Genomic DNA, 18,136 nt, shown 5'->3' with positions numbered 1-18,136 from the left:
TGGACACTTATATGAATACAATATAGATCCATGATATTTCCTTGGTCAAACGTAAACAAAGGTGTCTTGTTTGTTAGTTGAAAGACTAGCATTTGAAATACTGTAGCTCTAGCTGCTAAGTTGTTCTCTAAGGTTTCATTAATGACAACCAACACAACACAAATCCGCCTGAGCCTGGAACGTCTAACTATACCATAATACCCCTTTTTGAATAGATGTCATGAGCAGCATGTTTTAGTAAAAAGTCAGATGATTGATTTAGAGTCAAGAGACCTGGGTTCAAATCTAAGCACTGTTGGCTTTATCTCTGGCAAATTGTTTAATCTCTCTGACTAATCTTTCAGTTTCCTCATTTGTCAAACAGAGGCAATGGGGTAGAAACTATTTCAGAAAACAGAAATGAAAAATAGTACAGAATAGCATATAATTGACATTTTAATAAATGCATATTGTTTTCAACTCAAGGATTTAAAAATCTGAGCCCACTAGCTTTTTGCAAGTTCATTATTCCATCTTATTCATCAATCTATTACCATCACTGTGAGTATCACAGTGCCTTTCACAAGTAGGTACATGCCAAAAGTATTTGCTGAATGAATAAACTGCGTAGACAAGGAACACATTCTCATAGAACAATAAACAAACGAATTGGCAATATTTATGCCATGGGTGATATTTTAGAGCTAATTTGGCAACCCTCATGTTAATCCAGGAAATAGAGAGTTAAGAGACAATCCACAACTATCAAAAGATAGTTAGGGATTTTCTTCTTTTATTAACTAACTTGAAGTGTGCTGAATCAATTAACGTGACAAGTAAGTGGCTTAGATATTCAGAAATGAATGACTGTGTTGCTAACACATGTCTTTCAGGCTACAATAAATTCATTGATTGGTGCAAAACAGAAACTTAAAGGATGTAAACTGAGTCATTGCCAAGTGATCCAGGGCATAGCAGATGGTCTCTAGGGTTTGTTTAGGTCTTCACGTGTACTCCTAGAAGACAGAAACTCATCCCAGCAGGACTGTTTCAGTGAAAATGCTAAGGTGCAAGTCAGCCAAGGGACAATCCCAGAGTCTTTCCAGGAGCCCAAAAACCAAGCCAAGGAACGTGACGGGTACAGGTGGTGATGTGCAAAGTCTGGAGGAATCCAGGCCTGGGCAGGTTCCAATAACCCATGTCCCATTACAAAGACTTCTGTGCCAGTCGGAAAGGTGACAAACCTTCCTAAAGGTGACAAAGGATAAACAGATGAATCCAGGGTAGGGGCTTTCACAATGAAATTGATGCTTTGCATTTGACGTCAGTTACTTGTGTGTAACAAAGATGATGAGGTGGTAAGTGACTACCTGCAACTAACTTGACCTTTGTGTTTGCCATGAAAAAATTGACAGTTTGTTCTGTCCCTGGGATAATTAACTACTCCATGCTTTGCGTACCCTCTTATCTTTGCAGTCTTCTATCGTCATATCCAGAGCTATTTTCTGGTATACCTGCTGTCCTTGAAGGTTGAGACAATGCTACACACAGAGTAGGTATACAATATTGACTGAATAAATGGCTCTATCTCTATCCTTTATTAAAGATTTGAAAGACCTGGTAAGCCTTAAAAGAACCAAGTTTGTAACTTTATGAAATTTAAAAATTGGTTCTACTTGGGCACTCTGTTTCTGTCTCCCATTGATTCTAAGATTATATTTGTTTCATTCACATTTAAACTTCTCTGAAATTGCAGTGCAACCTTACGATTGGTTCATAATATTATTGGCAGTGGTTTTTGTTTTTTTCTTTACAAGCTGTTGGCAAAATAATGAATGGTGGGTCTAACAAGTGATTGATTTCTTAGATTTGGTAAACGAATAATAACAAAACTAAGCTTATATGGTGCTTTATATATAGGAAAGAATAATGGGAAAAGCATGAATTTTTGAATCAAAGAGATTTTATTCTGAATCCTAGCTCTGCTTTTTTTTTTTTTTTTAATCTAAGCAATTTGAGCAAAGAGCTTGTCCTGCTGTTAATCTTTGAGTTGCACTGTTCTCGTCTATATGATGGGAATAAAGCATTCCATATTAGGCTTCGGCACTATGCAGACATTCAGTGAACAAAATTCAATGAAAGCCTGTTCTTCTGTACCCCCTCAACAAGCTTATTTGTACCTTAGAACAGCCCTGGTAGGTAGGAACATGCATTTCCATTTTATGGATTCAGAAACAGAAGTTTAGTGGCATGAGTGAGTTAAGAGAGAGACCTCCTCAGAGCCTTTGTTTTTTCCAATATTTCCTAGTGTTCCATTAGGCCTCTCACAGGTATCTATTGACATAGGTGAGAGCTTAGCTACTCTTATGTTGAATAAATCTCCTTGGGCAGCCAATGTAGCAGTTTTACAGAATAACTTAATAAACAATGTCATACACTACATCCTTTTTGGAAAGGATTTTACCTCTTGCCCTCATCCTGTAAACAAGGATGGGCCTCTATTTAAAGAAGAGGAAAAGGAAGAGGGGGGAAGGATATTATTCACCTGGCCTAGCATTTTTTGAGCAGATGTTTTCCTCCTTTCATTGTTCACAGAAAATTGGTTTGAGGTCATATAAACCAAATGTTCAAAAAAACTGTGATCCATAAATCAATTCATACTATTCTTTTGCTTGGATAGAGCAAAACTATGAGGATGGATTGAAAATTAAAGATCAATACTAAAACCTCAGACCATAGTGTCAACCCAAAAGCAAAGCAAGTTATCAGTATTATATTGTTATAGAGCAATAGACAGAACGTATTAGACCTTCAGGCCTTAAACATCCAGGGTGGAATCACTGGCAAGTTCCTGTGGAAATTTCTTTTATATTTTCATGGTCTACCTGGAAAATCTTCAATTATGATCTTTTTTAGCTTTAGCATTTTTTTTCTGTTTGGTAATCACATTTTATTTAGGTTGCAAATAGATCAAGTAACAAAGAAATAAACTTATTTCAGTAATATCAAATGTCCAGGCCAGGCACGGTGGCTCACGCCTATAATCCCAGCACTTTGGGAGGCCGAGGCGGGCGGATCACGAGGTCAGGAGTTCGAGACCAGCCTGACTAACGTAGTGAAACCCTGTCTCTACTAAAAATAACAAAACTTAGCCGGGCATGGTGGCACATGTCTGTAATCCCAGCTATTCAGGAGGTTGAGGTAGGAGAATCGCTTGAACCCAGGAGGCAGAGATTGCAATGAGCTGAGATTGTGCCACTGCACTGCAGCCTGGGTGACAGAGTGAGACTCCGTCTCAGGAAAAAAAAAAAAAAAAAAGTCCTCAAACCTAAATGAAGATGATATGGGTGCCTGTTACTGGAAGTTGCAGTTAGACTTCCAAGTGAGCCTGGCCTCCTTCCCGCCTCTACCAAAGGCCGGCTATACCATCTTGGGCAACCAAGTCACTGACACATCTTGAAGTATCATCATCCCTCTGTTGTCAAATGGGGGATTAAGAGAGAAAAAATATCTTAAAGAGCTCAGTGAGTGTCTAAAACTTGATGCTTAGTAAGTCCACCTTTCTGATCTATCTTCTCCACCCTCCTTTGCTCTGCCCTTAAACCCTGTATCCTTAATGAAAAACTTCCCTGAAGTTTTGAAGTTTAAAGCACCTATGTGGGCTCCCAGTGTGGAAATTAAGCATCCCTGGGAAATGGGTAAATGCAGCACTCGTGAATAAGGCAGACACAGAAAAAATCCTTTGGACAACTAGTTCTCTTGGGGAAGGCTGCCTAGAGATCTAAAACCTCAATTATGGGCCAGGAGCAGTGGCTCACACCTATAATTCCAGCACTTTAGGAGGCCAAGGCGGGCAGGGCACGAGGTCAGGAGATCAAGAGCATCCTGGCTAACACAGTGAAACCCGTCTCTACTGAAAATTAAAAAAAAAAACAAAAACAAAAAACAGCCAGGCGTGGTGGCAGGCGCCTGTAGTCCCAGCTACTGGGGAGGCTGAGGCAGGAGAATGGTGTGAACCCAGGAGGCGGAACTTGCATTGAGTCAAGATTGCACCACTGCACTCCATCCTGGGCGACAGAGTGAGACTCCATCTCAAAAAATAAAAATAAAAATTAAATAAATAAATAAAACCTCAATTATGAAAAGAGAGTTTTCAACACTGTTTCCTCACCTACTGTCTTCTACCACACACTTCGAAACTGTATGCCGTAGGCCTTCCTATTGTAGGGGACTATCAGAGTCTGTCTTCTGACCATTTGTTAGACATCTCCATTCATCTAGCATAAAATCCATAGGATAGTTTTGGATTCCCTCTTTCATTCCCACTTCCACATATCTATGAGGTTCTGAAGATTCTATTGCTGCAGTGTGTCTTTGCATTGGCCCTGCTGTGTGTAGCACGGGCTGGGGGAGATGATGAAGCAGAGATGGATCTGCCCCTGTTGTCCTATCATTGCAGCCTCCTAACTGATATGCTCACCGTGGCAACCTCCTAGCCATCTTTTCCTCCTGTTCCTGGCTATTTATTCACAGCCACCACTGTGTTTTCTCTTTGTGTAGATCTGATTATGTTGCTATCTCTCTCGGTCACCTTGGATTATTCCCCACTGCTATGGAATATAGATGAAATACTTGCAAAGCACTGGATGTCCCTTAACATCTGGTAGAAATTTATCTATTTCTATGGTGGATCTCCCTATCCTGCCTCCCCTTCCCCATCCTGCATGCTTCCCAGCACTTTGTGAACATACCTTAACCTAGTGTCAGCAGTCAGCCTTGGCTTCTTTTGTTCCCCCTCCTTATGAACAGCCCTGCTCTACCCACCCTAATTCAAGATACAGTACGTTAGTACCTGATGTACGTTTACTAGCATTTTCTGTAGTTATAATAAGTGTTGAATACAGAAAACTTATGGGAAAATCACATATGCCCACTACTTTAATTGTTAAACTTTAATAGATTTTGGAAATATTTACAACTAAATGTCCACTTAGCAATGGAGTATACTTATTTTTGCATTTATGGTTTAAAGCTTGATGTCATAAATAGGCACACATGTGTCCATCCTAACTGAATATAAACACCTGGGGGCCCGATTGTTGTATCTGATTCATCTATTCCTCTTACAACTATTTGATTGAAGTGAATCAGTGACTCTGCAATATAACCCCATATGTGACTTTGATGGTGGAACTGCAGATTGATAGGGAATTATTTTATTGGAGGCAGGTCTACTTGTCCCCCTCAAAACACCGGAGGAGACCATTGCTGGTGCCTGGTACCTGCTCTTGGATGAGCTGAGGAGTCTCAGACAGGATCATTTTGTGCTTCTTGTTCACACTGAGATGGTAGAATTTCTGCTCTGGACTGAAACCTTTGAACAAGTCTCTTTTTTAAATGTTTGATGGTGACTCTACTGAATTTCTTTTTTATGTTCCTCTAATACATGAATGCTCCCAATAGACTGCATAAAATACTGTAAAGGCAGTCTATCTTGAAAGAAATGAAATCATGAAGGGCTCTGCCTATTTCACTTTGTTTTCTCCAACTGATATATTCATTTGCCCACTACAGTTTTATTTTGATGATCTTTGCAAGGTTAAGACAAGTATTACTTTTGAGCCTGGCAGACATAGTAAGGAGAATTCTGATATATGTCTCATTTTTGTGACCCCAAATGTGGCTCTACTGCCTTGATTTGAATGCTTGATAATTTATAGTGATATAAATTTCCCAGAACATCACAGAGTATCGTTTAAACTCAAACACTTGGAAGGTTATATTCACCTTCTGGAAAAAATTTTAAAACTACTTCAATGATCTACCTTTGTCACACCAAGGCACTCTCTCCCTGCTTTTCTTCACTCTCATGCCAATTGTGATTAAAGCTTTTTTTTTTTGATGAATATATCTAATCTGCAGTGTTTAGAGGTATTCTCTCTATGTATAAAATGTATTGTGATGTCCTTAGAAGGATGATGGCTAGACAGAATTTTATTATGTTTATTGTTATTAATCCTTACTTGTAGGAATATGACATATCGGTATTAAAAATGTAGTTTTATTGAAAAAGGAAGCTGGGCGCAGTTGCTCACGCCTGTAATCCCAGCACTTTGGGAGGCCGAGGTGGGCGGATCACGAGGTCAGGAGATCGAGACCATCCTGGCTAACATAGTGAAACCCCGTCTCTACTAAAAATACAAAAAAAATTAGCCGGACGCGGTGGCGGGCGCCTGTGGTCCCAGCTACTCGGGAGGCTGAGGCAGGAGAATGGCGTGAACCCGGGAGGCGGAGCTGGCAGTGAGCGGAGATCGCGCCACTGCACTCTAGCCTGGGTGACAGAGCAAGACTCCGTCTCAAAAAAAAAAAAAAAAAAAAAAAAAAAATGTATCTTATAAACTTTTAAGGAAAAATACCAAAAATGAAACAGTTACTGGGAAGACGGGTTGACGGAAAATAATATATTTTTTACTCTCTGTAGTGGAATTTGATTTTTTTCACTGTTTGAAGTATAGACAGTCTTCTGAGTTTTTGTTGTGTTTTTTTTTTTTTTTTTGGTGGTGTGTGTGGGGGTGGAATAGAAATTCTGAAGACGTTATTTATGAGTGATTCTTAAGGCTTTGGCATCAGTTCTTATAATAGTTATTTTGATAGAGCCAGGGACTGGGTGTTGAGGCAGTCTCTGAACTGGAGCAATTTACACTGTAAGAAAGCGTTTTGGTTTCAGGGTATGGAGTTTTCCTCAAATCTTACAGTCTTGGCTCTGTAACCATTTGCCTGACCAGCTGTTGCCTAACCTTTGTTTCCTTAGCAGCTGTTTCTATGAAAAAAGATATTTGGACTAGATATAAACTCTGGACAACCTCAGCCCTGTAATTTTAAGTCTCTGTTTTAAAATTTCAGAAGGCCAAGGTCCTTGTGATTATAGCTGTGTTCTTTGAGCCATTGTAACAAACCAGCTAGCCAAATTATTAAATAGAATGAGGGAAAATAACCTTTCCAGCTATTTGCAGAGCATATTTCAGGAGTACAAACCATTTTGGTGCTAGGATATTATATAAAGAGATCTTTCTCAATTAGAATAAGGTATGGGGCATTTGGGTGAAAAGCCTTTACAGTAATATCTACACAGTGATTGTCAATCTTTTCTGAAGGCACGGAATCAGTTGAAAATTACGGATCTTTGCTCCAAAAAAACATATCATGAATGATACTCAAAATTTTGGATGTGATTTACTTATTTTACTAGAAATTTATTTTTGCATAAAGAATATATAACCAATGGAGCAAATACTTTATACCCAATGAGGTAGGTAAGTAAATTACACCAAAACTTGCCAGAGACAGAGTACATTATTTCTTCATTTTAGCTTTCTATTAATTGTAAGATGAGTCAAGTTAATTGATTTTTGGGAAATAAGTCTTGCCACCGTATCAAATAATCTGAATGATTTTAAGGTATATACTAATTTTGAATATGTTAAAATCTGTTTCTTAAAATTGAGGGGATGCAGTACAAAATTTATTTACCTATAGCTCACTTATATGAAAAAAATAATGGTTATTTCTGGAAACAAAAATCCCCAATGGTCATAATGGTCATATAAGAAACAAGGTAAATTCTTCCCAAATAAATTTTAATAAAATTCTATTTTTCCACAAAATAATGTGTGAATATATATACACACTTATATACATACATATACACATATATACATATACATATATATACACACACACATATATATATATATATACACACACATATTAGTTTTAGTTTTTGAGACAGGATCTTGCTGTCTCACCCAGGCTGGAATGCAGTGGCTTGATCATGGCTCACTGCAGCTTGACCCCCTGGGCTCAAGGGATCTTTTCTCCTCAGCTTCCTGAATAGCTGGGACTACAGGTGCACGCCACGTTGCCTGGCTAACGTTATATATCTATATAATAATAATATAATATATATATTATATATATATATATGTATTTTTTTTTGTAGAGACAAGGTCTTGCTATGTTGTCCAGGCTGGTCTCAAACTCCTGAGCTCAAACAATCCTCCTGCCTTGGCCTCCCAAAGTGCTAGGATTACAAGAGTGAGCCACTACACCTGACTATATATTTTTTAAATATATAATTTATTTTGCTTTCATTTTGCTAACAATAATTCCTGAAAACCTTGGTTCCCAGAGGTCTATATATAGTAGCAGAGGAAATTAAAATTCATATAACCTGCTGGGCATGGTTGCTTCTGCCTGAAATACTAGCTACTCAGGGAGGCTGAGGCAGGATCGCTTGATATAAATAAATAATAAATAAATAAGTAGTTCAAGACCAGCCTGAGAAACGGGCGAGTCCCTGTCTTTAGAAAAATAAAAATTAGATGGGCGTGGTGGCACATGTCTGCAGTCCCAGCTATTCAGGAGGCTGAAGTGGGAGGATCACTTGAGTCCAGGAGTTCGAGGTTGCAATCAGCTTTGATTGTGCCACTGCACTCCAGCTTGGTGACAAGAGTGAGACCCTGTGTCAAAAAAAAAAAAGAAGAAGAATTTGTGTAACTTGCTCTGCTAGACACAGATCAAGGCTGACTCATCTAGAATCTTCCCAAGGCCCGGAGCTGAAGTCATGTCAGGAAGCCAGGAATTGTTACTTTCCCATTTATCTGAGTAAAAGCAAATTTGAAAAAAAGTTATATTCACTTTCTGGAGATTTTTGCTTGCAGAGACATTAAGAATTTGTCCCTTTCTGTGCCAGCATTCTATTGTGGCATTAAAAAAATTTTGGCTAGTATTTGTTTCCAATCTCTGCTGACACAGTGGCTGCTTGTGCAAAACAACTCTGCATGTTCTGAATCTTTAAGAATGAAAATATTTAATCATTCAATTGACCAGAAAAAAATTACTGTTAAATAAGCCACCTCCCATGCCCATTAAATTCCTCTTTGAAATTATCTTGAGGGTGTGTTTTCCTTTTCTCTTAAAAACTAAAACTTTTCTGTGAAATACAGTCACGTATATCTAGATATACTCTAGAAAACTAATGAAGCTTTGTCATAAAAGAGAATACTAATATTTTTCTATTGTTTCTTAATACTTCATTTTAAGATGTTAGTAATTAAGGCCTAAGTTCTGATGATACTGATAACTTACATGGCCCTAAAATAGTTGTTCTTGCTACTAATTTGTGCACTTTTAGAGGGCAATGATCCATGATGATATGTGAATCTAATCTCTTCACTAGAAAAGCAAGTAAACTAGTGAATATGTAAGATGCTCCATTTGTAAGTAGGGTACTAGGATTCCTTTTTTCCAGAAAAACTTTGCTTTACCATTTCTTCCCCTCTACTTTCAAGAAGGGAAGCAGAAAGCTTTGCCATTTTTGATGACATTTCTAGGACTGAAAATTCCGCAATGGGCTCAGAATATAGAAATTATTATTTAATGACATTTGTGCAGTTTTATCAAGTATTTTGATTAAAAAAAATATAATACTCCAGGGACTACTTTAAAACATTAGAAGAACTGCCTTCATTTTGGAGTGGATAACCACCATTAATAAAAAAAGGCCGGGCGCGGTGGCTCACGCCTGTAATCCCAGCACTTTGGGAGGCCAAGGAAGCCGGATCAACTGAGGTCAGGAGTTTGAGACCAGCCTGGCCAACACAGCGAAACCCCGTCTCTACTAAAAATACAAAATTAGCTGGGTGTGGTGGCACATGCCTGTAGTCCCAGCTACTCGGGAGGCTGAGGCAAGAGCATCACTTGAACCTGGGAGGCGGAGGTTGCAGTGAGCCGAGACTGCACCACTGCACTCCAGCCTGGGCGACAGAGCGAGAGACTCCATCTCAAAAAAAAAAAAAAAAAAAAAAAAAGAAACATGGCTTCCATTTTTCTTTTTCTCCAAGCCATGAATCAACTCATCCCTTTCCTTAGATCTGCAGCTTCACCATTCTTCCCCACTCACAGTGGCTGCTTTTACATAACAAGGGGATAAGCATCATTTGTAATCCACTGCAGGACAAGGATTTTTGTATTTGACAAATCTAATATTGATACAATTGTAGACTTCTAAAATTGAACCTTATATTCATAAACAAAATTCTACTTTTCCAGTACATATTAGCCTCCAGAATATACTTCATCCTTCCAGTTGCAAGTGTTTGCAACATATATCTCCATTCTAGTTGTCAATGAAGAGAAAACCAAAAGAAAATTTAGGGTCATGGCACTTTTTCTTGGATAATTTCCAGCTTAGGCTAGTTTTGATATGAAGGGCAGATTTCTCATGAAGTTAAATGAGATTGAATCTTCAGAGTCTGGCTCTTGCATAAGGCCTCATCCAAGGCTCCATAGCTAACAAATTCTATAAGCTTTGGGTTCCGCACATCGAATCTGCTTTTTTAAGAAAAAAAAAAATTCATAATCATAGTGATCAGAGTACTTTTTTTCACTTCTATCAGTGAAAACAATTTTAGATATGATGGCACGATGATGACCTTTTAGACTAGTGTATATATTATGCCACACTACCCCAAAAATTTAACATAAAAAACAAGTTTCAAAGTACCAGAAAAGAATTGAGTGTAAATCTCCATAGCATTGTATTTATATCAATATTCCATTTGATTAAGGACCTTAGGTTTGCTGTAGATTATTTAACTTTGTTATTCATATGATTCTTTTCAGAAATAAAATGATGTCAATTCTAGGACTGCTGTAACCTTTATAATGCTTAAGAGCTCAGGCTCCAAGGTCACATAAACCCAGGTTTACATGTCCTGGTTCTGCCACCTACTAACTGGATGACCTCATATTCCTCATCTCTAAAGTGAGCGTAATTCCAATTTCTATCCCTGGTGGTGATTGTGATGATTAAATGATAGACCATGTATACCACGTCTAGCGAAGAGTAAGGACTCAATATTAGCTATTGTTATTTATTGGTAATAAACTATTTGTAAGAAACATCTTTTCTAAATGATCGCCGAAAAGCCTAAATTAGCCTCTGGCAATAGCAGTTACAAATTATCCCAAGCATGGCTAGTATTTTCTCCCAGGAGGAGCAGTTAAGAAAATAACTTTGAGAATAACGTAGACATTTTTAGAGCTGTCCAGAGAAAGGGAAAAGGGTTATTTCTTGTTGTTCCAGAGACAGAATTAATAACAATGAGTGTAATTCCCAAGGAAATAGTTTGAGATTCTGTATATGGAATAATTTTCAGTCATAGTACCCTAGCACAGAGGTAGCTAACTTTGTAAGCTGACAAGAACTATTCCTACGAGGTCCTGATAAAACATGAGGTAAGGGATGTTAAGAACTCTTCCTCTTCATTAGTCAATCCTACTTCATATGTCTAGCCTTTATCACCTATGTAAAACTTTAACTTCACAGTTGATTAATTTATTCAAGTTCTTGTTATAATATTGAAAATTGGGTTTAATTTTACCATTTGGAAGGTCATTTTCACATGGCTTTTGTCCCTATGTAGATTTTTGTCATCATATAGAGATTGTGTGTACATATTCTCCTTTGTTAATTCTTTTTTTTTTAAGAGAACTAGACCAACTGAGGAAAAATTTGATAAATTATATGCTGATTCCATTGCATGGCACTCTTCTAATACAATTCCTTCTAATACTAAATAGGCTCCTAAATCAACATATAAAAACCAGCTAATAAACTCTTTGCTACCACTAGCACTGAACTGAAGAAAAATTTTTTCATTGTTTTTGAACATGGGTGTCAAATTGTCAGAGACTGCAGTACCGTCTTCACCCTATTTTTAACAACCTATTTGGGTACATAAATTACCGCTTCCTTTTCCTTTCCTGTGTCATCTAGTACACCTCATTTAAACAGAATGAATGAAATGAATGTTTAAACTGTCTTGATGTTGTTAATTACTTTTTAAGATGTTTCATAACAGGAAAGTGTTTGGCACGCACTCAATAGCTGGGAATATTAACATCTTCAAGGTCATGAGGTTCTCAGTGTGTGTTTAAAATGGTTGCGGAAAGGAGTAAAAAAGTGTTTTGTTTTTTTTCATAATATTTGTCTCTGCAAAAGAGCGATAATGGTATAAGGGATGGACATGAGCTAAACCTTAGTACAGTTTACAGTGTGAAATAAGAACAGGTTTTTTTTGGTTTTTGTTTTTGTCGTTGTTTTTCTTTTTCTTTTTCTTTTTTTTTTTTTTTTTTTTTGAGACGGAGTCTCGCTCTGTCTCCCAGGCTGGAGTGCAGTGGTATGATCTCGGCTCACTGCAACCTCCGCCTCCTGGGTTCAAGCAATTCTCCTGTCTCAGCCTCCTGAGTAGCTGGGATTACAGGTGCCCACCACCACGCCACCCGGCTAATTTTTGTATTTTTTAGTAGAGACGGGATTTCACCATGTTGGCCAGGCTGGTCCTGAACTCCTGACCTCAGGTGATCCACCTACCTTGGCCTCCCAAAGAACAGCTTTTTAAGAGACCAACTGGTAGTTAGGTTTGCTTCTTTGATGACATGGGAAAATTCTGAAAACTGTTTTTAATCTACTTGAGCATGTATCTGAGGCTATGAACACCAGGCCACAGTCCTACCAGCTCTCTGCCTGTGATAGGCAATACCCTTCGACCAGTAGCAACAGGGCTTGGTGGGAGGAAAGGAGAAAAAGCTCAGAGGATTTTCAGGTATTTGAGAGCTAAATTAGAAGGATTCAAATTTTATGTACTAAGCTATGTAAATCAATTTGTATCACATTTGGTTTTCTGCCTCACAGAAATTAAAAACGATGGATATTGCAAACCCAAATATTATTTTGACATTGTAAAATAATTACATTTCAACCTGTACATTGTGATTTGTTATTAAACAAGTGAAAAGACCATAATTAGGCAAAAATATAACTAAATGATTGTTTTGGCTATAACTGGACAAAATCTTCATCGCAAACTGTCACATGAGAGGTGCAGTGCCCATGGCTGCCAATGGGCATGGATGACATTGACAGGCTAAAGACATAGCACAGGAAGAAGGAAAACTAGAAAAAAAAGGAAGATAATGAAAAGGGAGGTAGAGGGAAGTAAGGGGGGGAGAAAAAGGTGGGAGGGAAACAGAAAAGAATTTCCAAAAGATAATGTAGTGATTACCATCAATAATTGTATAAGATAGTGATTCCCATATGTTTGCATTTCAGAGTAGCTACATAAAAAAGGAGGGGTGGATGAGCTGGTTATTAACATTTTTTCCATGTAAGGAGATTGAAAAGACAAAACACATATATTCTAATTTACTTTAATTTTTGCCTCCCTCTCTTTATAGTTTTTGTTTTGCCTGAACTGATGAACATTTCCTCATAGGTTAGCACTGGTATGTGCATGGGAACCGCTTATCTAATATTACCACTTTTAATATAAAAATTTAGTAGAGTTGGCCGGGCGCGGTGGCTCATGCCTGTAATCTCAGCACTTTGGGAGGCCGAGGTGGGCGGATCACCTGAGTTCGGGAGTTCAAGACCAGCCTGACCAACATGGAGAAACCCAGTCTCTACTAAAAATACAAAATTAGCCAGCGTCGTGACACATGCCTGTAATCCCAGCTACTCGGGAGAGTGAGGCAGGAGAATCGCTTGAAACTGGGAGGTGGAGATTGTGGTGAGCCGAGATCACGCCATTGCACTCCAGCCTGGGCAACAAGAGCAAAACTCTGTCTCAAAAAAAAAAAAAAAAAAATTTAGTAGAGTTTTAAAGGATACTTTCAATTCATTCAGGTTTTCCTCCATTCAGTATTTACTGAAGGCTCAGTAGGTACAAAATTTAAGTTAGCTGTCAGATGAAGAGAAAAGAATCATAGCAGGACCTGAAAAGATTGTGTCTAGCAGATGGAAAGACTTGTATGAATAAGGTAGCAGGAATGCCCAGTGATCTGCTCAAAAGCCTGGAACTGGCTCTGTTAGCAATAGAGAGCCAATGAAGGTTTTTAAGCAAGGAGAGGGATCATGAGTGCCAGGGTGTGATCATAATGTCAAAGCAATTTAAAGGAGGTGACAGGGAGATGAGCTAAAAGGGCTGTTGTAATATTGGAGCTAAGACTGCATTATAGGATCCAGAGGTGGTTGAGGTCATGGGGATAAAAAGGAGACAGCAAGTAAAGTCCTATGGAAGTGGAAATGGGAAGGTTGAGCAATTGTGCAGGGGGGAGGGAGGAAGATATAAATTCCTTTTAAGGAAGACTTTTGTAAATTATAAGAAAGAGGGTTCAAAAATAAATTTCAGATACTTCTAGAGTATGTAAGGAGGAAGAAATTATTTTTCATGACTGTTTTAAATAATGATAAGGTATAAGCAATAAGTTTATGTAATGATGGAACTGGAAACTTGTTCAAGGGGAATTCTAGAGAGTTGAATGAATCATAAAAATCTAAAAAAACCTTCAGACTACTGGGTATGTCAAAGAGAGTAGAAGCCAGGCGTGGTGGCTCATGCCTGTAATCTCAGTACTTTGGGAGCTTGAGCCAAGAGGATTGCTTGAGCCCAGGAGTTCAAGACCAGCCGGGGCAACACAGTGAGACCCTCCCTCTCCACAAAGCATAAAAAAATTAGCTGGGCGTGGTAGTGCATGCCTGTGGTCTTAGCTATTGGGGAGGCTGAGGCTGGAGGATTTCTTGAGCCTGGGAGGTTGAGGCTGCAGTGAGTTACAATCACCACTGTACTCCAGCCTGGGTGACAGAGTGAGACCCTGATTCAAAAACAAACCAAAAAAGTGATTTTTTTTTTTGGAGGGGGGATGGGGAGAAAGAACAGAGCTGTCTTTTGTGTTTATGATAATTTTGATCTTGTTTCTTAATCTGCAAAACAAAGAAGAGCATACTGGTGAAAAATAAAAGGAATGTAGCCTAGAATTCTGTTCAAATCCAGCTTCTGGCCCTAGCAACTTTGTTATCTTAGTGAAGTTACTTAACTCGTCCCTCAGCCTTACTTTCCTTGTATTATGTATAACACAGATGATAGTGATACCTATCTTGTACGGTGTGTGTGTGTGTGAGAGAGAGAGAGAGAAAATTGAATGGAATGAGATAATACATGTGAAACCCCCGTCCATGAGAGCTTGGCATATAGTAGGTGCTCAACAAATGGCAGGGACTTCTCTTGTTCTCAGCAATAACACTTAACAGAGCATTGGTAGGTCTATCCCTTTTTGGTACTGAAAAATATTTTGCTAAAACAAGACGTATATTTGAGATTGGCTTTATGTGAAAGACGACGACACTCCAGGACACACAATTTTTGTGAGGGCATTTTTAATCGGACACAAGGATCAAGCCTTTCTCGTCGTCTGGATTGCAGAGTTTTGCCGCGGGTTCGTTGTTTTTTACTATGGCTAATTTTAACGCTGAACATGAAGGGGTTAAGAAATGCCTTTACTCATGTTACATTAAGTAGCAGAAATTATAAGATAGAGGAATTGGGGAGGGAAAAAAAAAAAGCCTTGGCAGTAACTCATGGTTTCCTAAGTAAGACGGCTTGTAGTTAGTTACAGTGATGAGCTGAATATACGTTCTGGCAGTTTAATCTGATCAGACTAACTTGGGGGTGGGTGCTACCCATCGCTTCCACCCTTCGCCTCCTTTAACCAAAGCCGCCCAGAGTGCAATTGTCCAGAGTTTAAACAATGCTGTGAGTTGCAGCTTCTAATTGGAGAGGCAGGAAGCCCTTCCCTGGACAGACCCCGCCCATCCCCGTGTGAATCGCCAGCCTGAGGGGAGGAGCTGGCCAATGCTAATGAGCGAGTTGCCAGGCGAGACAGGAACTTCTTTCCCCTTCTCTGTGTCAGGATCGCAGAAATTATGTCCCTTCTCTCACCATGAGCTGGCTCTCCAGTTCCCAGGGAGTGGTGCTAACAGCCTACCACCCCAGCGGCAAGGACCAGGCCGTCGGGAACAGCCATGCAAAGGGAGGGGAGGAAGCCACCTCGAGGTAAGCCTTCGGAAGCTGAAAACAAAACAAAACCCTCTTACCTGCTCCAGGAAGAAAGTGACAGGGAAGTTGGCGTGGGGAGAAGGGAATTCCATCTGCACGTCGAGCCTAAGCTCATGCAGCAGCAGTAGCAACGTTTGGCGTGATTTTTATGTACTTTTCATCTCACCTAGTCCAAGTCTGAAATAACCCATATGATTACTGGTGAAGACAGAGAAGAAGGAACTGGGGAGAGGGCTATATGGACTGTCAGACTAGCTATTTAGCAGGTGCATTTGCACATGCTGAAAGATCAAATAAGTCTATCTGAAACACTTCCTTTCCTATGAAATGGAATTCTTGAATGGGCTCAAGGCACTGCCACTGGAACTGTTCGCTGGGAAAGTCTGCCAAAAAGCAGGGAGGCTGTTCACTGTACTGTACAAGCTGTTGTTGTTAGAGTGTTTTTTTCCCCCTCTCTTTGCTGAAAGCAAACCTCTTAGGCAAAAAGCCCAAGACACTGGCCTGTGGCAATATGTTTCACATTCTTTTGTGTATGTGGATTTTTTTTCCCCCAGGCTTTCAAAAAGGAGTTTTTGTCAGGAGATAGCACTCTGCTGCTGGAGTGAAATGTGGTTAATGTTAAATCACTTTATAGGCAGAGAGGGCAAATGTTCTATAGACCACTGAGGCGCAAAGGGTACCTTTCTCCCTATCTGTGTACTTTGTTCCGTTTTCCAAGGGCTTTTTTTTTCTTTCTCTCCTTAATGACCTTCTCACTAGCCGAACATTTTTACCTCCATCAAGATATAAATAGTAAATATTGGCCTAGAAGATTGCAAGAAGCAAATACTAACCTAATAGCCTAGAACACTAAATTAGTTATCGGTAAGCACATTTCCTCCTCAATGCTTAATGTGATAATAAAACCTTCTTTGTTCTTATGTGACTTATGCCTGTGCCTTAAGCTGAAATAATGCTGCCTTTCATTTGTTTTAAAATCCCCAAATATGAGGGAGGGAGAAAAATCAAAGGAATGGCTGTAATACTCAGTGTTAGACTCCCAGCTGACCGGAACTGTTTCTCACATAGCATCCACAGTATGTATTTCATTGAATGAATTCATTTCCAAAGATAAAAAAGATTTGGTGCTTGTGCCTTAGCTGTGTTACCATTTCATTTTCCATCATTTTAAATGACTTAATGTTAAATCATTAAATCAAGAGATCTTGAAGTGTTTTCATCCATTTTTCTGTAATGTATTAGTAATCATTAAGCAGTAAAGCAGCCTGCAACACCAACCCCATACCCAGCTATAACTTGGATTCCACATGTCAGTCAAAATTGCCAAAATTATACAAGCTCAGGACATTCTCCGACTTTAGGCTGAATGGCCTGAGGACCTGAGCTGAATCTTGGATCTTGATTGTGAGAATGGAAAGGACCTTAAGGACTGAGTCCTAACCTCTCATTTTCACGTAGGACTCAAACCCCAGGGATTAGTTAAGTTTTTGGAAGGTCTGAAGTTCTAGGCCTTTATCTGGGGCTGCATCTCCAGTTCTGGAGACTCATTATACTGTGTTTGCAGTGTGGGTGGCCCATACTTGAGTGGGTTGAGAGAATAAGAGAGGATCAGATCATTCTCTGCCTAGGCTGAAGCAGAACCAAGAGGCACTAAGGTGGCAGGGTGGGCAGCTGCCCACACGGCAAGTGCCCTGTGTGGGGCCACAGCTCCAGGTGAGCTCCTTTGCTGGCTGTCACGTAGCCTGCCCATACCAGACCCAACTTCCCACCACTGAATTAGATCTAGGGATCGTTCCTGAGATTGACCAGAGAAGATGGGAGCCTGGTTTGAGGGCAGGGAGGAAGGAGGGAGTAGGGCTAGTTTTCAATGGCTTTTACCCTTAAGGGCCAATGAATCAGATAAACTTGTTGTTTGTTTTGGGAGATACCCTGTTTAGCCTGAAAGGATTGAGATACTGTAATTGCTATGGGGGAGGGGATGGATAGAAGGAAGGAGGATTTGAAGGTGGGATGGGTTCCTCGGCGACCACCTAAGAATGGTGATAGTGGTTTGGGGGTAGTGAACTGGACTTTGGCTTTGGCTTTGGCTGGGTTGGTCAGGTGTTGTTTTAAGCCCTGGGAAGCTGCTCCAAGGTGCAAGGTTGATGGTTGATGCCTATTTAAAGAAGTTCTCCAAAAAGTAAAAACAAAACAAAACTCTT

At 39.5% G+C, this 18,136-nt stretch overlaps 1 protein-coding gene and 1 pseudogene across 1 annotated transcript in view; one reads left to right on the top strand and one right to left on the bottom strand.

Moving 5' to 3' along the window:
- LOC109027400 (UDP-GalNAc:beta-1,3-N-acetylgalactosaminyltransferase 2-like) overlaps positions 1-13,655 on the bottom strand; it is an 89,228-nt pseudogene extending 75,573 nt beyond the window's left edge.
- A 1,915-nt stretch (positions 13,656-15,570) lies between these two features.
- The window catches only part of ARHGAP18 (Rho GTPase activating protein 18), a 136,696-nt gene continuing 134,130 nt past the window's right edge, over positions 15,571-18,136 (top strand). Inside the window, exon 1 of the mRNA XM_004044668.4 lies at positions 15,571-15,932. Coding sequence (XP_004044716.2) covers positions 15,820-15,932 — 113 coding nt within the window. The 5' untranslated portion in view covers positions 15,571-15,819. The remainder of the gene's footprint in view (positions 15,933-18,136) is intronic.

This window comes from Gorilla gorilla, chromosome 5 (genome assembly GCF_029281585.2).
Source record: "Gorilla gorilla gorilla isolate KB3781 chromosome 5, NHGRI_mGorGor1-v2.1_pri, whole genome shotgun sequence".
In the NCBI taxonomy this organism is placed as follows: domain Eukaryota; kingdom Metazoa; phylum Chordata; class Mammalia; order Primates; family Hominidae; genus Gorilla; species Gorilla gorilla.
This window is presented reverse-complemented; position numbering and strand designations above follow the sequence as displayed.